We start from the raw sequence: 23682 nt of genomic DNA, 5'->3' as shown, positions 1-23682 counted from the left end.
CACACGTACACCACAAGACCTGCTCTACCTGCTCACAGATACACCACAAGACCTGCTCTACACTGAAAGGCCCTCAACCCGCTTACCCATACACATTCGCTGGCATGCTCTCACACCGCATGGCACGCTCTACCCGCTCACACATTCGAGGCCATCCCACACCTGAAACAGAATAATGGAGAACACGACTTTTCATCTTTAGTGGGGAAGGTTCGTTTGTATTAGTCGCTGTACTAGGGGGTTTGTTTTAAGATTTCAGAAAGTAAATGGAAACCCGCTATGAATATATTTTTGTTAGATTTGGCAAGGCGTCTTTAAGTAAACACAGATTTGGTAGGCATCACGAAGATGTGCTGAGGATATGAGCCTCATGTTTTTTTTATGTGGATGCCCTATGACCTATACCATCACGACTGCTGTCCATATGTCCATTGTCATTCCATCCATTATCTGTTGGCAGCTAAATCTCAGGCACCATGTTTGTGAACATTGGGTCTGCACATATTCAGTTTTGGGCAAGGGGTCTTAATGTATAAATAAAAACAGTATTGACAGGATTTTATATTTAATTCAGTTCCTTTGGCCCGTTAACACATCCAACAAGGTCAACTCAAGGGCGCAGTCAGGTTTTGATACCAGACTATTAGTGCTCATCTTTACACCATCTTTACCCGGTGCTTTAACAGGACAGACCACTCAACAACCCCATTAGTTTTTTGTGTGTGTTATGAGATGTGATATTTGAGATATGGTATTCATGTTATGGCTGATGTAAATATGACACAGAGCTGGGTATAAAAGACACAAAAGAGCCCATTTTGCTGTTCTTGTAGAGGAAAAAAGTGAACATCTTGTAAAACAAACTCTGTTAAAGGTTAGCCTGAGCAGAAACTGCCTGGAGTGCAAAGGAAGCGGAGCCTCCCGCCTGTTTGTATGAACTCCGCTGCGGACCTCACACAATGGACTATCAAAGCACCGACGCCGACAGCTTCAAAACTAGCCATGGCTACAAAAAAAAATTATTATTCTTTTTTTTTTTTTTTGGGCTCCCCTTTATATTATCACACAGTGTATACTCCCCGATTGGGCGGCTGTTTCTGAAAAGATCTCTGTGTGTACGTGAGACACCAGGAGATGTAGGTAATTAAATGTGCTTGGCTCGTGGGACCCCCCCCCCCCCCGCCGCCCCTCTGAAACAGACACACAACGATCCTTCTGTGGCATGAGTAGGCGGCTCAGAGCCCTGCACAAACAGGGTTGTTTTTTCTGAATGAGTCGCGCTGGACAGCTGTAGGCTCCACATGCACAGATGTGGTCAGCAGGGTGGTGTAGTGGCTAGGGCGCGGGACCACTGGACTCCGTACACTCCTTATTTCTTTAGCCTGCCCACAGCTTTATAAACAGGCCGGCTGATCAACGTCAAAGTGTGGTTCGGATCATAGTTTGTAATGAGAGAAGGAGAATTTGGGGCGGGGGGGGTGGGGGTGGGGGCTGAGAAGGAGGATTGGAATTTTTGGCCTCTTTGGATTTGAGCGCCTCGGGCCAAATCTGAGTCTCTTTTGATGATGTTTCCATGTGTGTTCAATTTTAAGTGCCGCATTCCTTCGTCCTGTTTGCGGCCCGCGCTGGTATGACAGGAAGCGTGCGCTCCCGCCGCGAGGTCGCGGTTTAGCTCTTTCCCAGCGCCGCGATTCATTCCTGAACCCCCTCCAGCCCCGCCCCCCCCCCTGTTCCCAGCCCCCTCCCCCGCCAGCTGCACCCCCTCCCCTGGGGCGTCTTTCGGCAGATGAGCCCGGTCTTGTGAACGGAGAGCGGCCCGTGACCTCTGACCCGAGCGCCGCTCCCCCCACCGGCGCTTCAGAGATTCCAGCGCGGCCCCTGGGAGAGATGTTCATTCGACTTTATTTTTAGGCTCCGAGGAAAGCCTTTCCCCTCGGCCCCGGCTTCGTGTACCCCCAATCCCCCCTCCCCCTCTCTGCCGCCCCCCCCCCTTCCACGGGGTCGCTCGGACGTACCCCCCGGGACGCGTTCGGGGGAGAGATGCGCCTTTAATCCCTCGTCCCCGGGCCCTGTCGGCTGAAACCGTGCGGAGGAACGCGTCCATCACTCGGCTGGTCTTTTAGGAGCTCGGGCCCTGTGGGCTTTCTAATGACTGAATATACCGCCCGGCGGCCGGGAGCTCTGTATTCACTCACGTCGATACTGCTGACGCAAAGCCGGACTCTTCAGGCTGTACGTGCGTCTCTCCCCCCCAGCGCCAGGTTCCTCTAAAAATACAACATTTTAAACGTTTTGTTCTGAGAATTATTACAGAATCCCCTTTTGAGAATGTCGCTTTTCGACCGAGGCTGCTGAATGACACCTGCTCGCTCAAAATTCCCATGGTGCACGTGTCCTTTTAGAGAAACGAAGGTTTTCGTTTCATTTCTTGTGTTGCATATCAAAAACAGATATGAAACAGATGTGTAACAGGGCAGATACAGCAGGGACTCTATTTTCTTGTTGTCGTTTATTGCTGAACAGAAAGGCCCTTTTTTGCGTGTAATTTATCCGTTACTGTCATGGAAACTCCAATTTCTCAGTTCTTGCAGTGAAAATAACCCCCCCCCCTCCCCCTTCCCCCCCGGGGCTTCAGAAACACTTGAAACTGCAGAATGGATGCGGCTGGCTCACATTTTCCTGTGATAGGAAAGGTTTCGAGCTCTAATTGCAGATGGGGCCCTAGAAGAGTAATCTGATAAATGTGTGGTACCTCGGCGTAAATGTCCGCTTTAAAGCGGCGGAGCGGAGCGGGGGTGGCGGGCGCCATTTCGCTAATGCCCCGCGTCACGTGGCAGTGTTGACTCCGCTAATAGAGGAGGAACAGGCAAATATTGGAAGATAATTGACGATTCTAATGGAGGGCTGCTCTGGAGAGGCTTTCTGTGGACATAATGCGGGCACTTTGATGCGATAAGGACGGAGGGGAAATTGGATTCGGCGGGGGGGGGGGGGGGGGTGGGGGGTCGAGAGCTGGCCCATTACACCGCGAGCGGGTTCCGGACTCTGCTGCAGCAGGGCGGGTGGAGGCTGGGGTGTGCCGCAGGAGCCCCCCCCCCTCCCCCCCTGTTCCCAACACCCCACTGTGGATCCGCCCCCAAATCGGAGACCCCTTCGCCGAACGGAAAATTCCATTGTGGGGTTCTGGATCTGCCCTCCTGTGTTTCGAGCACCGTGACCTCCGGGACCCTGGAAGCCCGCCCCTGTCTGTTCATCTGCGAATTTCACACCTCAGAGACTAACGGGATTTCTCTGCGGGCCGCTCCTCTCTGCCTCCCTTCTGTGGTTCCCGCTTCTCCTCCTCGTGGCGGATTAATTTCCGCGCCCCGCTTGGTTCCGCTGTTATCAAATTTGTGAAAACAGTTTTGCAACACAGGGTTCTGTCTATCGTACGTGTGGGATATAGGGGGCGGTAGCGAATGGTACACAGGTTCAATTTGCACAGATATGGCCTTGTTACCACAGTTAGCATAACAGTAAGCTCAGCTCAAATGCACAGTACAAGCGCAGCTCGGATTATAGCTGAGAACCAATGGTGTACCGATTTACCTCATTTAAATTCCAGTGCCGCTGGACGAGATCTCACATCTGTTGCTAAAAAGAGAGGCTGCAAGCTCACACGGCTCAGTACCCAAAGTGTTGACGTTCTGTGAAGTCGCCAAGATTCTTAAAGCAAAAACGAGTTACAAAAAAACAGATTTTACACGTTCTTACATTGGAATTCTTAGTGTATCAGGTCATCGTATGTTTTTTCTGTCAAGGGAGATGAATATTTGGAGGAATTCACCTGAAGAATACAAATTTTTCAGAGCTTTAAATTTTTATGCTTAGTATATTATACACAGGACATATTTGTCTACTGTAGATGCGAGAGGTGTGTTTGTATTTTGATTGTTTTTCCTTTTCGTTTGGAGGCGAGAAGGTGAGCTGCCTTCTAATTCCGGGAGGTGGGAAAGGGTTGAGAAGGGAGTTTGGTTAAACAACATAGCATGCCACATACTTTTGTATGTAAACCAGAAATCATAACATCCTGAAAGCAGGTGGGGTGTGGTCACACTGGCTGTACAGTGTAGAGTTAAAAGTAGGTGGGGAGTGTGGTATGGTCGTACTGTTACAGGTTTTCAGTTCTGTGGTCGCGCGGGGCTCCTGAGTGCTTGAACCCTGGAGCTTCCAGTCCCGTGGAGCTCCTCTGATAAATGATGTGAAAGAAAGGTCAGTTTGGCGGGGGGGGGGCGCGTCGGGGGGGTGGCGGGGAATCAGCAGAGCTATGCTCTAGTCACCCCCCGCCCCCACCCCCCACTCACACACTCACGCACACAGAGAAGTGAAAATCGAATAAATCAAAAGTAGGGAGGAAGACACGTTCCTCAGCAGGGACATCTGCCAGCCTCACTAAATCACTCTGGGGCTAATGGATCGCAGAGGGTCGTGTAAGAAGCGTTCCGCTCCCATCCAGTTTGCACTGTACCCCCCACGCCCGCATCGTCAGTACCGTTCCTCTTCCGCTAGCGTCCGCGATGCCAGTAGCGCTGTCGCGGTTGTTGTGATGTGTTGTGCTGTGCAGTAGTGCACGCTGCAGGGGGGCTAAGGCGAACGCGCTAGGATCTTCTCTCGCACGCAACCGGCCCGGGAGCGAGATGACGAATCCGACTCGACGCCCGGCCTCGCCTTTTCTGGCGCGGTCAGCCAGACGCGCCGCGGGACGGGAGTCTTCGCGCTAATGCGCCCCGGTAATCCCCTTCATCCGGCCCGCGGTGCCCGTCCGTCGACCGGCCCGACGAGGTCCCGCGCGTGGGCTTTCTCTCGAAGGCGAGACCCGGCAGGTTTGGCGCTAAACTGGTCCCAGACCATTTCTGGGTGTTGCCTTCGTGGCTTTTTCACTCCGTCATTTGAAAACGGTCTTTTATGTCTGATTTTCCCAAGGCCTTGCCAAATGGCTTTCATTGTCTGCCATTTGGAGACTTCCTGTTTAGACTCTTTGCATTAGTAGATTTTCAGGGTGCAGCCTATTGAACGAGCCAAGTCCCACCGTGGCCATCGTCGTACATCTGCGAATGATACAAATGTGAACTGGTTTAATACTTTGTGAAAACACCCCTGGCAAAGATGACAGCCATGAGTCTTTTCATATAATTTGTGATAAGGTTAGAGAACACATTTGGAGGAATTTTTGACCATTGCTCCATGTAGAACTTTTCAGAATCATTGATATCTTTGGGTTTGCGCTCATGAACCCCCCTCTTCAGTTCAGACCATAGGTTTTTGATGGAATTTAAATCTGGAGTCTGAGATGGCCATTGGAAAACATGGATGTTGATTTCACTTAAGCATTTCGGTTTAGATTTTGATGTATGCTTGGAGTCATCTGGACAATCTACCTAAGTCCTAGCTTCTTAGCAGAGACAACCAAATTTTCAGCCAGAACTTCCTGGTAATTTGTTGAATTCATTGTGCCATTGATGTAAAATAGTGTCCCGGGACCTCTGCCAGCAAAACATCTCCAAAATATCAATGACCCACCTCCATATTTGACAGTAGGTATGAGGTGCTTCTCCTGTATGCATTCCTCTTTTGCCGCCAAACATGTTGATGGTGTGTATGGCCAAAACGTTCAGCTTTAGTCTCATCTGACAATAGCACTCTCTTCCAGTCATAATTCAAATGAGGTTTGGCAAGCTCCAGATTCTTGTTTTTTTTTATTGTGCTCAGTAAGGGCTGTCTTCGTGCCACCCTTCAAAAGAGTTAGTTGGTATGGAGGTGCCATTTTATGTTTTTTTTAGACTTGTTAACCGCAGGAAACAAACCAATCTCTGCAATTCTTAAACAGTGATCCTTGGGTTATTAATGGCCTCCCTCACCATCTTCCTCACCATCCATGGGGACACCATGCACTTGCTTCCTCTTCCTGGCAAATTTGCAACCATTCCGTATGTTTTACACCTTTTTATTATTGCCCGTACAGTGCTAAGTGTTATGTTTAACCGTTTATGTCTCTTTCTGTACCCATTACCAGACTTGTGACGGTAAATTACCATCGGTCTCTTCTGAATTGACAGTTATTTGGCTTTTCCCATGCTGATGGATGACAAAGCGATTTTTTATGCTTGTTACCTTATTTCTATTCTCAAGTGAAACAGGAAGTGATGGATTGACCCAATATAGTTCCTTTAAACTGAGATGAACTAAAAGATGAACTACTTACAATAATTGTTAGGGGTGCCAATGATTATGGCACCTATGGTTTTCAGAAAAAATTAGATTACTTAATAAAAAAAACATTGACGCATGAGAGTAAATGTATTGAAATAAAAGTATATAGTTTAGCCTTATGTTTGAACATAACATATAGATTATCATCCGTGTCATTTATTATATGCAGCGTTTTTTCTTATTTCATTTTTATTAAGGGTGCCAATAATTCTGGAGCCCACTGCAGCTGTTCTGTGTGCTGAACCCACGGTAACGAACCCTGCTAGTCTCTTGCTAAGTGGCCCTAAGTGGTTTAAAACGGCTACTTGTTTCTGTTCAGACATGTCGGAAATACTGCTGAGCCTTTACACTCTGAAAATAGCTAATTCCTCTTTTGTGACAGTGCTAAACTGTGGGGCTGTGTTTAAGGCTGGGTCTGCACTACACCCAGAAGCATCAGCACCTTTACTGTAGCCTTCCTGCTAGATGCGCTTTTAAGGAGTTACAGTACAGGGGTCATGCAAGAGCGCGACTAAGGAAGCAGAGCATGTTTAGCTGTTTGTGATTTAAAAAAAAAAAAAAAACAGAAGATACTGACTTTACGGTTTTGCGCTCTCCTTCTGAAGACAAACTCTCGACTCAGACCCATCTTAACGTCGATGCTTTTTCTTCTACGGTATGTCTATGGAATGTTTTACGTTCACATTAGGTGTTTTCGTATTGCAAAAAAAAAAGTAACATTTGAATTTCATTTGTAAATCAAATTTAAGAAAATAGTGTTGATGGAATCCGGGAGCAGGGCACAATGGTGCGCTGTTGCCTCATGGCTAGAAGGTCCTGGGTCCGAATCCTGGAAGGTTCTCTCTGGTTTCCTCCCACAGTCCAAAGACAACCGTTGAGTCTAAAATTGCCCCTAGGTATGAGCGTGTGGGTGAATGGTGCGCGTACCCTGCGATGGGTTGGCGACTTGTCATTACCTGCCTCTTGCCCAACGCAAGCTGGGATAGGCTCCAGCTCCTATCTTTGTGGATATTTTGTAGTATTAAAGGTTTTTTAGTTTGGCCTGCCTAACCTAAATGTTTTGGCTTTACTATACCAACCTCATGTTTGATGCAGTGGTCGTATTTCAGGTTTAGGTTTATCTATTGAGCATGTCTGTCAAGCAAAATCTCAAAATAAGAAGTGGCTATAGCTTGCCAAACTGTGAATTGCCAGTCGAGTTTATTATTAGTCTATTGCTTATTATATTGTGTAGTTTCCTCTTTTTTTGTGAATGCAGAACAGAGAGAGAGAGAGAGATACAGATAGAGAGAGAGAGAGACTAGCTTAGAGTGTGTTAATGCTCACACACAGACAACATTGTTCAGCAGAACTGCACCGGCAACATAGTGAGTCTCTGCGCTTTGAATGCTGAGCCACAGCCTAGAGACCGTAACCGGGGTGACGGAGAAGAGAGCGCGCTCCCTGGGCGCGTGTGTCCGCCACACGCCCACGGTGTCCCTCGCTTCGGACAGCTAACGGCGCGCTCGCATCACGCGGCAACCGCGCGAAACCTTGCGCATCATCATTACGCTACTCGCTATTACTTAGCATTTTGGGAGTGGGAGTGTATGCGGTTTCTCTCTTATGAATTACCATGAGAACCATTTATTTTTTCGTGGGGCCATCTTTTCTGTGCAGCACTCTCCCCTATTTCTCACATGGATGTGGTTTTGGCGGTTCTAGGCGCAAAGCTTTCTCGACTCTGTAGAAAATGAACAGAAGTGCCCCCGTTCAGCTTCCTGGACTTGTTAAACATTCTGTCAAGGGTTCACTTCCTTGTACGGAGGGGGGGGGGGCAGCATCTAAGTTTAATAGGCTTCTTGGCATTCTTGTCTAAAACAATGCATGTAGAATGAAGTAGAGCTCCAACTCTGCACAGTAAAATTCTCATTGTTAAATCAACTTACAGAGTGCGTATGGGTCCTGCCTGGACTCGTTTGTACTCTGCTAGAGTACAGTTAACACTGTACACATTTTACTGTGTGATTATGTCAGAGGGGAGGGGGGCGGGGGGGGTGCGCAGAGGTCGACAATGGGCTGCGGGACGGCTCGGAGAATACAGGAAATGCCTGTCTCTGGTGACACCGGCGAACGCCATCTCTCTGAGCTGCAATCACTCAGAGTGGGGCCATTAGAAAGCACCAGCCTCCCCTAACTGCCCCACTGCTCCGGAGCCTGGGGGGTGGGGGGGAGGGCTGTTCCCCCACGGCCCCCAGACCAGTGAGGAAGAGGAGTCCTCTTCTCTAACGGAGGTAATCTCGCTCGCTCTCCCAGAAAATGAACTTCAAAGGCATTTCTGCTCCTCATACGGGAAGCACTGAACAAGGAGCCATTTCCTTAATCTCGCGCGCTGTCATTTTACCAAAGTGCTGAAGTGATGGGATGCCCTCCCAGAACGTCCTGTTGCTTTTACTGAGAGCTGGACGGATGACAGAGTGTCTTTGGCTTTCATTCGCGAACGATAAGAAAGCCAGTCCCCACAAAAGTTCGCGCGGGGAGTCGGGGGGGAAAAAAGCTGTTGCGTGCCAGTCAGCTAATCAAAGGGATGAATGCTGTGATTGTGTGGTGGCATCGTTTCAGTTGATTAACGCTGCCCGCATTAACTGGGAGAAGGCCACGCCCTCCCTCCGCAAAGCAGCTGGTGATTGGTCGTTTGGTTGCCCCGGGCGCGGTGACCCCGAGCCTGTGGGCCCTCTTCCCCTTGGCAGCTCCAATGATATCAGAGATGCAATTAGTCACAGTTCGTTTCAGCCCTGACGGCATTGCCTCGGACAGAGGAGGGTGGCGTCTGGTGGCCAGCGCAGGGCTCAATTTAACCGTCTTCGCCGTGGGTGTGTGGGACAGGAACCCCACCCCCCCCCCTCACCCTCCGGGTGCACACGGCACCATCCGACAATCTCTCGCGAGGCCAGCGGGCTCAAGACGGCGGCCCCCGGATTTCGCGTTCTGAACAACACGATATTTAAAACGTCCCCCCATCACCCGGGCCGACATACGCCGCGACAAAGCATTCGGTAACCGCGAAATGAATCCGAGAGTCTGATTAAAAACCGATTCCTCAGTTGTTTCTCTGTTGATATTTGCGGTCAGGCTGCCCGTTGCCAGTATGAATTTGTGTTGGCAGTTATGGCTCAAACTGACTTGGCTTAAGTTACAGTTTTATGGGTTGTCTCTGAAGAGGAGAATATCTTGTACAGCTGCGCAGGACTGAACTAGCTCCTGAGCGTAGCACGTGCTGCTGAAGCAGCTTTGGATTGTGCGCCCCCCCCCCCCCCCTCGTTCGCTGGCCTGTGCGGGGAGGGGAGGGGGTGTTTGTTGCGCTTTTTTGTTTATGAATTACATTTTTCCAAGATTGGATTATTTACTGACGGAGCAGCCCTGGGCTTTCACACGAGAACCCCGGACCGGAGGCTTTCTCAGGCCGACCCAGCTGCTCGTCCCCCGGTGTCCCCCGCCGTCCCCCGGCGTCCCCGGGGCCCGCACGACCTGCCGGGGGCGGTCCCGCCGATCCGCGCGGTGGCTGCGTGCCAGCTCAACACGTACCGCTCCGACCGCCTCCGACTGACTGACTGACTGACTGACTGACGGACGGACTGACTGACGCAGGCTCATGGTAACGCTGTGGGATGAGCTGGGATTCGGATTTTCATGCGCGTGCCAGCAGCCTGCTGCCAGGTGCTTTTATCCAGGCGGGAGAAACAGGTGTCACTGCTGCGTACGCAGTTTTCCCAGAGTACTTCACTTCATCATGACGCACGTGTTTGTGTGACACGAATGTAAAAAAAAAAAGACAGTGAATCGAGGTTGAATTCTTTCACGTATATTACACATCTACCCTTGAAATTTTTCAAGCGTATATGTGCATTTTTAAAAATAGGTATGACTGTAAACGGTATAAATATGGCCTATGTCTTACAGCCTCTGCAAATAGAACACAGCATTTTCACTTCTTTTTCTTATTGCTTCGGTGAGAAAAGTGAATGTTTCGCAGAAGAGGAGACGGAGGAGTGCAGTTCCTTTGTCACTGAGCAGTGCCTTAATGACTTCTGAGACGGGGCTATCCTCGGCAGGGTCTGATTATTTTCTGCTCTGGTATCGATCTCTCTTCCCTGTGAGCTCCGTATGGACTGCACACATTACACATCAGCACGATGGCATAGCCTTCTGTCCTGAATGTTACTGCGTCTTGTTAAAATGACAGTAGTACTGTGTAACTGCGGTATAGTTGCAGTACTCTTAAAGCAATAATAAATGAATGCTTATACAGTGTTGTGAAAATGTATTTACCCCTTTCCTGATTTCCTCTATTATTCCATATTAACTGCAACCAAACTTCCTATAATGAGATATCAGTCTTTCACATCGCTGTGGAGGAATTTTAGCCCACTATTCTTTGCAGAACTGCTTTAATTCAGACAAATTGGTAGGTTTTCCAGCATAAACGGCTCATTTCAGGGCCTGCCACAGTATCTCTATTGGGTTCAAGTCAGGTCTTTGAATATTACCAAGCTAAAACTTACATTTTGTTTCTTTTCAGCCATTGAGATGTGGATTTGCTTTTGTGTTTTCGATCATCACATTTTCCCCAAAAGGCTTGGGGGATCACCCAGGTGCTTTTTTGTAAACGTGAGACGAGCATTGATGTTTCACTTGGTTAGCAGTGGTGTTCGCCTTGCTGCTCTCCCATGCATCCCATTTTAGCCAGGTCATGAACACTGACCTTAGCTGAGGCTAGAGAGGCCTGCAGCTCTTTGGATGCTCTTCTGGGATCTTTTGTGACTTCCTGGATGAGTTGTCGCTGCGCCCTTGGAGAAATTTTGGCAGGCCGGCCACTGAAAATTCACCACCGTTCCAGTTGTTTTCCATTTGGAAATTATGGCTCTCACTGTGATTCGCGTTCCAGAGCCTTCTAAATGACTTTGTAACCCTTTCCAGGCTGATATATTTCAACAACTTTTTTTTCCCCCTCATCTCTTCTGGAATTTCCTTTCACCGTGGCATCGCGTGCTTGTAGAAACTTTGTGGTGTCGACTTCGCACTGACGGTAAGGATCAGTACGGCTGAGGTTCAGGATCAACAGGGCTGGCTGCAATAAAGCCGCTGCTTTAACTCAGACAAGCTGAATTAAAGCAGCAGCTTTAGCTGTGTTCAAACCGATAAATCTAATTATCAAAGTTGATATGATGGTTGATAGAGTAACTAAGGTGGCCATTGCTTTTTCAAATGGGTGATATGGGTATGTGACTTTTTCATTAGATAAAAGTAATTATTTTTAAAATGCATTTTTACATTTACTCTGTTTCCCTTTGTCTAATATTGTATTCCGTTGAACGATTTGAAACCTTTCAGTGTGATAAATATGCAATAAAGGAGGAAATCAGGGAGGGCGCAAATACTTTTTCAAGGCACTGTATAATGGGCAAGGAGTCAACATTCTCTTTCTGCATCGTGTGTTTGCTGCATCCATAAATAAATCAATTTAAAAAGTCCCATTTTTACACTAGAGCAAGGGCACTGCAACAGGATTAGACCCAAAGCACCGTGGCCTGGGGCGGTGTCTCATAAACAAAACCGTGGCTCGTTTCCCTTCCACCCTGCACCTCTTGGCACCTGTACACCAGTTTTTCTTTTGCACTACGAATAATTACTTTTTGCTTTCTGTGAAAATGTTGCCATTTTCCTAAGAAAATCTCTGTCTCCGAACGGTGTACTCTTGAGTGTGTGTGTGTGTGTGTGTTTTACGCTTGTCCGATGTGGTTTTGACCGGACCAGAGATGAGATGCTCTTCGAATTGGGACCGTGGGAGAGTAGCTCATTTTGCCTGTTTTTCTTTTTTCTTTTTTTTTTGACGTGCGTGCCTGTCGCCGGGGGCAGCTGGGAGGGAGCGAGCGCTTTGTCACGCCTCCCAGGGAAGTGGCTGTTCTCCGCGCTGCGGATTAGCGCTGGGGTTATGTCTCCCATGATATAATGCCATTATGATGTCATGCTGGTGTTAAGCCAACGCATTTACTATGCCATGCCGAACCTGTCATGAGAGGCTGTGTCGTGTTTTACAGTTCACTCCCAAGGGTGGCTCATGTTTCTTTCTGTTTGTTTATCTGCAGGAAAAGAAGCCTAAAGAACTCCTGCCATCAAGGTATGGTTCTCTCTTTTTTTGCAAGTACTTCTTAATTGTTGTTTTGACTTGTGCGTTAGGGGATTACTGGGTGATTTGTGTTCATTCTTTTATACTATCAATATTGGTGTTTTGATGGGTCACTCAGTTTGAAATGATGTATTTTGGAAAATGTATACTGTGGCTTCTGGATAACACCTTAAAGCTTTCCATGAATGTGAACGTTATAGGATCTTTTTTTAAAAGTCAACATCTATTTGAAAATGCATCCCCAAGGAAAGTGTTCACTTGGATGCATTAACCATACACCAGGTCACGTGGCCTCGGTAGCGCTGAGTTATCTATATGGCGCAATTCCCGACCTATCCTCTTGTTTCATTTTTATTTCTCTCAGCGAACAACTCAAGGTGCCTTTTCAGCCATTGGCAGTTGCTTATTCAGGGAAATCTGTATTGCCCGTCTAAATGTAATTAATTCAGTGATATAGCAGCACCAGTAGAATATGATTTGTTTTACAGACTCTATTCGCGTTCTCGAATGTGACCGTTCCAGAATGTCTCCTTGGAATCAGAGCCGGGTAGTGTTTAAGTATTTATTTTCGCATACCCTTGTCAATGCAAAGTTTCGTACACATAGCACCGGGGGAAACAACCGACGCTTCCATCGCCGACAGCCACATTTGCATAGGGTCCACTGGCTCACAAAGGGCTTTTTCAGAGCGCATGCAGAGAAACCTCATGGGACTCACAGTCGCAGACTCCATCGGCATGCGCTCCGTGCCGCCAGCTCTGTGGGCCGCATATTGTCGAGTCGTTACTCTCTGACCCCATTGCGTTCTGTGTGTTCTTCTGCGGTCTTCTGTCCTCTGTCTCTGGGAGAAAAGGGATTCCCTTCTGCCGAAGTGCATCGCTGCCTAGTGCCTCCTGATTATCGGAAGTTTTTTTCGCTAGTAAATGCCGCAAAAATAAAAATTAAAAAATAAAATAAATCAATAAATAAAAAACAATGAGACGGTGAGCACACATTGTACCAAGCTGGAGAGCTAGTCGTCTGATTCTTATCTCTCTATTCAATCCGTAGAGGTGTGGCACGGTTGCCTTGCCCCCCTCCCGGTAGAAAATAATGCAGGACGGGGGCCTGATTTAATTTGGCATGGCTTCGGGCAGATTTCAGAAATGGTCTATACGAAGGTTACTTTTCAAGTGCGAACAGCTCAGATCAGCACTCTGTTATTCTTCAATAGAGTGAACTGCAGTGGACCGAGTTGTTTTTGCACAGTGATGCATTGTTTTGCCGCGGCGGGAAGATTCAGGAGGATTTTCTTGTTGCCTGGGCTGCCCCCTGGTGGTGAAACTTCACGCACCTTACGGAATTCCGCATCATCATCATACGTGAAGAGTATCGTTTTGTGAACAAATACCGCCACAGATTAAGTTGAGTGTTATTGCGTGTGTTACAGCTTGGGTAGACGGTACCTGTGTTTCAACGAGTTGTTCGTGTAGGCAATCATAGACATTGGGTCACACAGATAAATAAAATGTCTGAATATTTTTTTTAACTTAAAACTATTAATATATATTCACTGATTAATCAGGGGTACATGCAGACCCTATGACCCAAATGTAGTCACGTACGTTGGGGTATACACTTTGTCAAATGTGTAGTGCTTTAAATAGTTATTTGCAATCACTTTCTGAGCAAGTTAATTATAGAATATTACATTACAGGCATTTAGCAGACACTCTTATCCAGAGCGACTTACACAACTTTTTACATATATATATAAACGCACCCTTTGTTTTTTACTGGAAGCAGACCAACATAATAGACCGACACTTACCTTGGTAATCCATCAAATTAAACTGAATGATGTATTAAGATTGCAAGTGAGTAACAGTGGGAGCAGTGCCCAGGCAAAGTGCTTTCAGGTGCTTTTTACCCTCACTGGAGGGAGGAAAACTTTCCAGCAGGCAAATAATCATGAGCAATGCTGTCTGTTCTCAGGAGAGTGTGTGCAGTAGGTTTATATCATTGTGTCCTATGGTAAACATTGGAACTGTCTGGCATATTCTCAGAACAAATGGCCACACCTGTGTTACATTACATTACAGGCATTTAGCAGACGCTGTTATCCAGAGCGACTTACACAACGTTTACATAGCATTTACATTGCATCCGTTTATACAGCTGGATATATACTGCAGCATTAAGGTGCAGCAACGCTCAAGGATACAACGGCAGTGCTCTACCTGGGAATCGAACCTGTGACCAGCTCCTTACCCATTGTACTACACTGCCACGTTCTCTGACGTTTAAAATTTCAGCGTTACCCTCTGTTACACCCCTCCAGGGCGGTGACCCCCCCCGCCCCCACGTGCCGTGAGGCTGCTGACCCGGAGCGCCCCCTGCAGATGAGTGTGGCCCACTGCGCGCGATGGCTCCTTTGCTGAGTGGCGCGTGGGGCTCGGGTGTGGCGGAGGTCACGGGGGCGGCGGGCAGCGGGCAGCTGGCCCTGGTGGGCACCATCGCTGCCCTCGCTGGCTTCCTGCTCATCTCCCTGCTCTTAATGCTGTGTGCCAGCTGCCAGGGGTGAGTGCCTCTGTGCCATGTGTGACCTTCACCGTTGCATATCCTGTCTGTGCCAGTGCTGGATATGTATTTTAAACCTTTACTTTCACAGTGTGGTTGAGGTGTTGTATTGCCATTGCTGTTGGTTTGATCCGTTGTACTGTAGTTTGTAACCTGAGTTTATTATCTTAGCATAGCATTGGTAAGGTCAGTGAAGGGAATGAAGCGCACGTTCCTGTACCCCGTTGTACATTTGAGCTTGAATCTGGGGGAACGCACAGATCTGTGTCTTTGTTCTGCTGGGTTTCTAACCATGGCACTGTGTGTGCCACAGTGTGTGCCAGAGTTCGAACGCCTAACCCTAACCCTAACAGCTGCTTTTTCTGTGTGTTTCTAGACAAAAGAAAAAAAGCCTGCCAACTGGGGACCATGAGAACCTGATGAATGGGGTGTGTATTACTCTGAGCAAGGACAGAGCTCGCAGCTTTGACTGCATTTTGAATAACAAACTCAAGGCAACTGCATTTTTTTGTGCATATTTGCGTGTAATAGTAAAAGTGGGGTTGTAGTCTTGTGCAACCTGGACTCTGAGCAGACCAGCACACGCATGCATGTTCCTCTTTTGCTTCACACATTTGTTGGGTGTGTGTCACACATATACACACACACACACACACACACACAGACCAAAGGCAGATAGAGACACATAGGCACACACTTACACTGCATACACACGCCTGCACACGTCTACACTCGTAAACACACACACACGCGCACGCACTCACAGATTCAAACCCACATTCCATGCATGCTGCACACGCTCCTCTCCCACACACCCAATGTTGCTGCACGGCACTGTGGGTAGAATCTCATGTTTCACTCGCAGATACTATCCCCCTGAAAAAGAGAACTTGGCACATCATTGTGACTTGATGATTTAACAGCTAACCACACTGAAAGGCCAGCCGTGGGAAGCAGGAGATATGTTCAGAGTTGGTCTCATTTTGATTCACATAAAGTGCATCAGGTTGGATGCACTTTTTCATTCACATAAACGTTTTCTTTTGATTGCATTTTCCTGCAATGAAACCACTTGAAAAATCTATTTTTTTTCCAACAACAAAAAAACACAGCTTTATTAATAACTGTGATAAATTATATAGTCACATGCCCCGTGCAAAGAGAAAAATTCAATAAAATATTTGTCACCCAGTGACAGTCACATCAATCATTAATGCACATTTGTAACTATATTGAATATATTTTTTGCATCGCAGACTTCCATTAATAATACATACTGTACCTGCATACTGTCATTTCCTCTCTAATTCTGGTATCATGCTATAAAAATAACATTTGACTTTTTTTGTCAACCAGCTATAAAATGTAAACACACACACACAAATATATATATTTCTGTATGTGTATGTGTGTTTGTCCTTAAGCATCTGATAATACTGAGTCCTTGACAATTGAAGTTTGTTCTTTTACAAAATGATTGTTTCTATTCAAAATCAGTGTTCCTCAGTATCCTCACAGCATGCGGTTCCTGAAGGGGCCACTAGGTGGCAGTACAGAGCTACACTAGTTCACTTGCACGTCGGCTGAAAATCCAAACAAAGACCTGTAGACTGCAGCAGCTTCCCTGGCGGCGGATGCGACGATGTCATCGTTCGCAGCGCTAACAAAGGGGCGCCGTGCTGTTGATCCCAGCCAGTCTGGGAACCTCAGTGACCGAAGGCGCTCTCTCCCCAGGTGTCGGAGAGGGAGGCGTTCAGCCAGTCTGTCGACAGCCCCGCGACCGACATGGTGGCCAGCAGCTCCCAGAACGGGCCGCTGACCTGCGGTACAGGTGAAAATCCCCTTTGTGTGTCAGCCGGGTTCTGATGCAGGCTTCTGTAAATAGGCTGTCTGGTGGGATCCGTTGTCTGTTTAAGATACAGTGTGTATGAAGGTGTAGCTGGGCTCACATTAATCCAGTGTGTCAGCATGGGGGAGCGGGCTGCTTTCAGTGGCTTTAAATGACAGTTTGGCTTGTGCTGGGCTGGTAGTGAGCGGGGCTCTCATCCTCCACACGCAGTTCTGTCAGAGGACACGCTGGACACCAGTCCTCACCTCTCGGAGGAGATGCTGTCCAGCCAGTCTGAGCTGAGGTCCTCCAAGTGCCACCAGGACCGCGAGCTTCCCAGCATCCCCCCCAACAGCGCCCTGGACGAGGCGGGGGCGGGGGCGGCGGCGGGGGCGGGGGCGGGGGCGGACCCGCAGGCCTCCGCGGGGGACGGGACGTACGAGGTGGTGAAGGAGACGGCGTCCCGCGACGTGAGCGTGGAGGACTCGCTGTACGAGACGGTCAAGGAGCTGAAGGGCTCGGGCTCCCAGGGCCTGGCCAACGGCACGTCGGCCTCCAGCCTGTCCGACGCGGCCCCGCCCGTCCCCAACGGCCGCCTGAGCCCCGCCAGCCCGGGCAGGGCGCCCCTGCAGGCGGGGGACGAGTACGCGTCCGTGGACCTCAACAAGAAGAGCCGCTACAGCGCCGACCTGGAGGCGCGGCGCGCCGCCGAGGCCCCGCCCCCGCCCGAGGAGGAGGAGGAGGAGCAGCCGCCGCCCATCCCGGACAAGGTGCTGGACGAGAACGACAACCAGGAGACGCCCCTTCTGCTGGGGGCGGGGCTGGAGAACGGCGAGGTGAGCTCTGCCCCAGAGCAACAGTGCTGGAGGGGGGAGGGGGGAGGGGGGGGGGGGTGACCAAGGGTTTATTTTTTTATATGACCCCCCCAACATATTAATTCACATAATTATTCAACATAATAGTTTCGTCAGGTAGTATATTCTATATATTGTGATACAGTACAGCATAGCATTGTTTCGAAATAATTAGCTATTATATTGCCTTGTTTGCAATGAATTTAATGATTCCCATTCCCCAACCTGTTTCTAAAGACCCCCCACCCCCCCTTCACACACACGTACACACCTTCCTTGCTCCTAACATAAATGAGCACACACCCTGTTCCCAAGCGCTGAAAAATTGACAACATAAATAACGAACGAATAACGGAAATAATAGGCCTGCCAATAATTATGGTGACAATTGCGCTAATTGGGTGTTTTCAGGTGCGTGGCGTGAAGATACCCAAATGTTTTATCTGCAGCGGCTCCTTTGTGTTCGGACATGTGATTCGGAAAGGAGCGAGGAGATTCAGTGCGCTTTTTTCCTTAGTTATTATCTTCTAAGCTGCCTACACGGCATCGCCGGTAGAATACAAATGAAGGCGTCTGTCTTGGAGAGCAAAGCGCTGGCAGACTGAACTCCTGACTGCCCTCCCGGCGTCTCCCAGCGTGGGGCGTCTCTGCAGCGCGCCGCGATCTATCACACGGCTCCTCGGTCGCCACGGCTACGCTTTCTAGGAAGCGGAGTCTTTGTTTACGCGAATCGCGGTCCTTTGTGTCGTTCTTCGGGGATCGCCCGGCTACCTGCGCCGTTAGCCTTTTTTTGCCAGTTAGCTAATTAGTCATAAAAACCGCGTTCTTTTGACGCCGCCTCATGGCAGTATGGGACCGCATGCTGAATCGGGGTCACCACCACCCGACCCCAATTCCACGTGCGAATGGGAAGTCAGCAGACGTGTTTGCCGCCTCCCTGCATCGCTACCTGGTTATATATTACGTTAAAGCCCCCGTGGAGCTGTTCGTCCAAGGTCTTAACTGCATCTAATTGGGACCGTTGTTGTGTTTTCTCTCATTAGGGGAATGTGCGCGGTGTTTGTATGCAGAGTGCTTTGTTAGGCTGATTGGAGAACCGTGGATACAGCTGTCGCCCCGCTGTGCTGTGACAGCGAATGAGCGTGTGGGGTCACCCTGGCGTGGGGTGGGGTGTTTTTTGGAGGGGTGTCGGGGGGGCGCTAAATCAGTCTGTTCTTGTGTGACGGGCGCTGTAAACCTCCACTGACGATTGTGCACACTGGAGATATTTGTGGGTCGAATATTACAGCTCTAATTTACTCTGGCAGAACTGTAGTAGCCTAGCATAGAGAGTTTTTGCAGTAATGCATCCACGGAGCCAAAATAGATGTGAAAATATGCTATCCGCTGTATTGGCACATGCATCAATCCAGAGTGTACACAGCAATCCAGAAAATGCTCATCGATCCACTATATTTCTAAACTGCAGATAGGACTATTATGACAGGCCATTTAGCCTATCGTAGCTTGTCATCTAAAATGATGATAACAAACTATGTATGCAATTTTCTTCCATTAAGAACAACAAAAAAGCAACCGCAATGAATACAGTAGTAATATTAACCAATATGACTTGCGACAGCCATAGAAACAATTATAATGTATAGTAGATTAAGATTTCTGGATCTTATTCAGATCTTCCTGGGTTATTTAATTTAACGTAACATTTTAGCCAATCGTACTTTCATTTGTAGGCCACAGTTTATTTTCAGATACAGAACACATGTACATCTTCTCAATACACACAGCATTCATGCAGACGTCTATATCACACGCTTAAATCCAATGGACACACATTTTACACAGAGAACCAGGAGTCAGACAGAGATTAGCAATGCAGAATGCACAGGGACACTGAGTACACTGACAACCATAACAGGTACTGGGTTTAAGGACTGTAAGTGTTCTATCGTGCCTCCTTATATTTAATGCAAAATAAATATTGCTGGAAAAATAATGCAAGACTTAGAAAAGAAATTATGACCACCTCATATAGACGATAGTGCATACATACAGCGACGTAAGAGCTGTAATTATGTCTTGTGAACTGCGTGAGCTTAGCCTTTCAGTTTTTAAGTGGAAATCTGGATTGATTTATTGAGTGGGCAGCGGGATGTTCAGCAGACGCACATATGGTGCTCATATCGGGGTGAAGGAATACGGGGAACCCCTGCCACGCTACATGCAGCGCACCCGCACCCGCCGAGATCACAGATCCGTAATACATCTAATTTAATGCATTTAAATACATTCAGGATACACACGGAGCTTTCGCGCGCGGTACGCCCAGCCCCGCTTCCCAGCCACATGCCGGGTTCGCCTCAATCAGCCACCTGGCGCACGGGCGACACCCGAGTCTACGGCAGTCACGCGTAGATGAATAACTCGCGCAGAGATATAATTTATTTTTGTGTCTTTGTTTTATTTTTTTGTATTTTGTCCTGTGTTTTGTAATGGTGTGGGCAGGTCCACTGGATAATTTCTATTGTGTAGCTGGGAGGCAGTACTAGATATATGGCACTCTGGGGATATCTGGCCGAAATCGCGAGGCTCCCCCGCCGTGCCACTTTCCGGCCTGTTGTCCTCTTTAGCTCTGGCCCTCTCCGCTTGCCCCCTGTCTGTCTCACGTCAGTCTTCCTCGTGAGGCAGCTGTCATGTTCGGTATCCTACCTGTCATTCCTCCACGAGTGCACCTGACGTTCAGCCGCATATCACAACGGCAGAGCTTAATGTCACATATCGCAACAGCAGAGCTTAATACGACGTATATCATAACAGCAGGATGAAAGAGCTTAAGAGCCGCGCGCGAGCGAGTTCTCCCACCGCACCCGCGTGCCACTGCAGAGGGGCTCTTTTAATTAATAACGGGTTTTTCGAAGCAGATGACGGGAAGGCAGCTGGTCCGAGGTGGCCTCTTATGGGACCTCGCTCTCAGGTCACGTGACAGGAAGTGAATGCAAAATTGCGAGGTGAGATGGGATTCTCGCCAAGGTGCATTCCCGGGCTTCAGGACCATTAAATTAATTGGCTTGCTAATTAAACAAAGAGGAAAGATGCAGATGCTGCAGCGAATATGCGTCCTCAGAGTAATCATAAACATCTCTTAAAATGCTCTGGTGCTCAATCATGGCCTGAACCAGTGGAATTATTAGGCTGTTTATTCCAGGCTGTCCTCTTTTCCCGGATACTCATTAGCCTCTTCCACAGGTTCACCAGAGGCCATTTACCCACCTGTCTGAAATACACAACATGCTCTGTGTGTAGCTTTCAAACCAGCTAGGCTCATTTTAAAATATACGTATATAGCTAGCTGTTGCAGAAGCAGTAGTAATTCAATGTAGCCTACTGTCTCTTCAAAGTAATGTTTTAGTTTTATTTCAAGTGTGGAAGTGAAACGCTTTGTTGTGTGTGACGTTTGTTTCTGAACAGCTCGCTGTTGCTAGTGGCTTTGCAAGCTGGCATCGTTTTGACACCTCGTACCAGGGTGTGAAAAGCTTGAGTGACTGTGAACCAACCATAGCTATTTCAGTTGATTTGCGCTGACTTGTGAAGGGCCTTTACCCTCAATTCAGCGGAAGGAAACAAGCTATTTCACTCGCTGCGATTGAACGTAATTGTTTATGAGTGACACAGGCTTGGCGATTTGAACACTGTCGGGTGGAATAATGGCCTATCAGCCCAAGCGGAGGGCGTAGAACTGGGATGCTGGAAATGGCATAATGTGATCTGAGCGGATGCGTTAGCGTAGCGACGGGGACGGTGTGGCAGCGCGGCCGGATTCGGCCACGGTGGCGTTCCGGAGCGGTTCCCTCAGAATACCGAGCGGCAGCTCTCTCCGAGCGCAGACCGAGCCGCCGGGAGCGCGATTATGCATGATGTCAGCTGTGTCATGTGACCTTTTTCCCCCTCCCTCCACCAGTGGAAACAAAGAGCCGCTCTGTGCCCTGCTCTCCATCCTCTCCCTTATCACCCATATGAGCGGGCCTTAGCGGCGTGGGACCACCCTCCGCCACTCCGCTGGGTCGGCGTGTGATGCCGCCCGCTCCTGATTGGAGGCTCCAGTGTTTCACGCGAGCAAAGCTTTAAGCGTGAGTGATGTAGGACGCTGGACTTTCTTTGGGGTTATGGATTTGATCAAATTATTATTGTTTTCTCACAATTAATAGCCTACGTGTCCCATACAAGCCATTCTGAATTCAGTTGACAATAAAATGCTCTTTTCTGAAGCAAGAGCACTCCCTGATTATCTGGTTGCTTTCAGTCATCAGCGATCAACGCCTCAAAAGTGTTCGAAAAAATGCTGTTGAAGAATCCTGTCGTTTTGCATCCGAAACGCTGCAGTTTTACAGCAAGGCGCTCCCGTGCGATTTACTCCAGCGTAAGATGAACTGATAGGGGAAGCGTGGCAGGGGGGCGATCGCTACGGCGGGTGGAATAGAGACGTCAGCGCGGGGCTGACAGGGAGGCGGGTAAAGTTCTCAAACCGCCGCGCGGTTGATCAAACGTTCGCGGGGCGTGGGATCGCGGCCTCCACGGACAGCCACGCGTACCCCGCCTGGAGGAAGTTCAACCGCTTCTCAGTGAATGTTTAAAGAGACCCTTTAATTATTAATGGTTCCCTTCTGTTTAATTCCTTCTGCTACAGAGTAGTACAGTATGCTGTACACAGCACCAAGGCTGCATATTAGCTATCTATCTATCTCTGCTCTGTCAGTGTTCATTCACCTTTTAAAAGGAGAAGACATTGAGTTTCACTCCAATATTGATTTCTGTGGTGGTTTTACGTACCATATGGGTATACTGACTTATTGCCCTTATTTTAATTTAAAATAAACTAAATGCGTCGTAATCCTTCGCCTGTGAATTGGTTTTCCGGTTTCCTTCTGTTATGTTTGCAGAATTTCCAGATCAAAAGCGAATGCCGGCGTGCATTGCTAATGGTTTCAATTAGTAGCTCCTCCATAATTAATTGGCGGCAACATTTTACCACTGTGTAAATATACAACCATTTCAGCGCATAAATGCTTCAAGAAGCTAGCAGACCGTATAATAATTGGCTCAACCTTAAATCTATTTAGTGTCCTCCAGTGCACCGCGTAGGGATTTTTGCTAAATTAAAAAATGTCACTTAACTGCTGTGTCTTTTTTTAAACGCTTGAGCAGATAAACAGTCCGCTGTCTCCTACCCCCGGACAGGAGAACGACCAGCTCTCTGAGAATGAGGTGGGTATTTGGTCCCGCCCCTGTCCTGTCCTGTCCTGTCCTCCTAAGCTAGAGAACGCCCCCCCCCCCCCCCCCCACCTACCTACTGTACCCACCCCCCTCCCCTTTCTGTGACCTGTACTGCTAGCTGAGGTGTTATTTTGGCCGTTCGCACATCCAGCGGCATTACTGCTCGTACCCTTGCAATGACCTCTCTAGAAACAGAAGGGGGGGTGGGTGTGATATATAGGCCTCTACCTCTCATGCCCTGCCAAGCCGTCTGCAGCCTGCCAGCTCTCCCCGCGCTCCGAATCCCTGGCCTGTCACGGCCACCGCTGTCACCACCTGTCCTGGAAACGCCGTGAGCTGCAGGCGTCCGGCCAGCGATGACAGGCAGGCCGGCCCCGGCCCAATAACGCTGGGCCCCGCCTCAGACCCCGCCCCCTGTCCCTCACCACCCCGCCCACTCCTCCACCCCACTGCCGTTCAGCCCGCATCTGTTTGCACTGTTAGCATTGTTAGAATACTAAATAAAGTTATTAAGCATGACCTAAACCATATATATAGTTTAAGAGTAGTTTAGGGCGGTGCAGTCTTCTGACCAGTGTGGTGTAGAACCAAAACTGAATTCTTATTACTGGCTGGCAAACTGTTTACAAACGTAAGTCATACAGAACGAAAACTATTAGTGAACTGTGAAATATTATTGAAATATTTGAAATTAAGTAATAATGTGCTTGATAATTGCTTTCTCGCTGGATAAACGGACCCGTGAAATAAAGTGT

The 23682-nt window shown here is 48.5% G+C and overlaps 1 protein-coding gene across 4 annotated transcripts in view; it reads left to right on the top strand.

Moving 5' to 3' along the window:
• Positions 1 to 23682, top strand: part of pag1 (phosphoprotein membrane anchor with glycosphingolipid microdomains 1) — a 40290-nt gene that overhangs the window by 13324 nt on the left and 3284 nt on the right. For 3 of the 4 annotated variants that reach the window (XM_035429871.1, XM_035429870.1, XM_035429872.1), the window contains exons 3-8: positions 12375 to 12406; positions 14736 to 14974; positions 15351 to 15402; positions 16709 to 16805; positions 17034 to 17638; positions 22859 to 22918. In XM_035429871.1, the coding sequence (XP_035285762.1) occupies positions 14820 to 14974; positions 15351 to 15402; positions 16709 to 16805; positions 17034 to 17638; positions 22859 to 22918 (969 nt within the window). In that variant the 5' untranslated portion in view covers positions 12375 to 12406; positions 14736 to 14819. Of the gene's footprint in view, positions 1 to 6467; positions 6905 to 12374; positions 12407 to 14735; positions 14975 to 15350; positions 15403 to 16708; positions 16806 to 17033; positions 17639 to 22858; positions 22919 to 23682 lie in introns of those variants that run through there. The other variant, XM_035429873.1, reaches the window with a different exon arrangement.

This window comes from Anguilla anguilla, chromosome 8 (assembly GCF_013347855.1).
Source record: "Anguilla anguilla isolate fAngAng1 chromosome 8, fAngAng1.pri, whole genome shotgun sequence".
NCBI lineage: Eukaryota > Metazoa > Chordata > Actinopteri > Anguilliformes > Anguillidae > Anguilla > Anguilla anguilla.
Note: the sequence above shows the minus strand (reverse complement) of the source record. Positions and strands in the feature narration are given on the sequence as shown.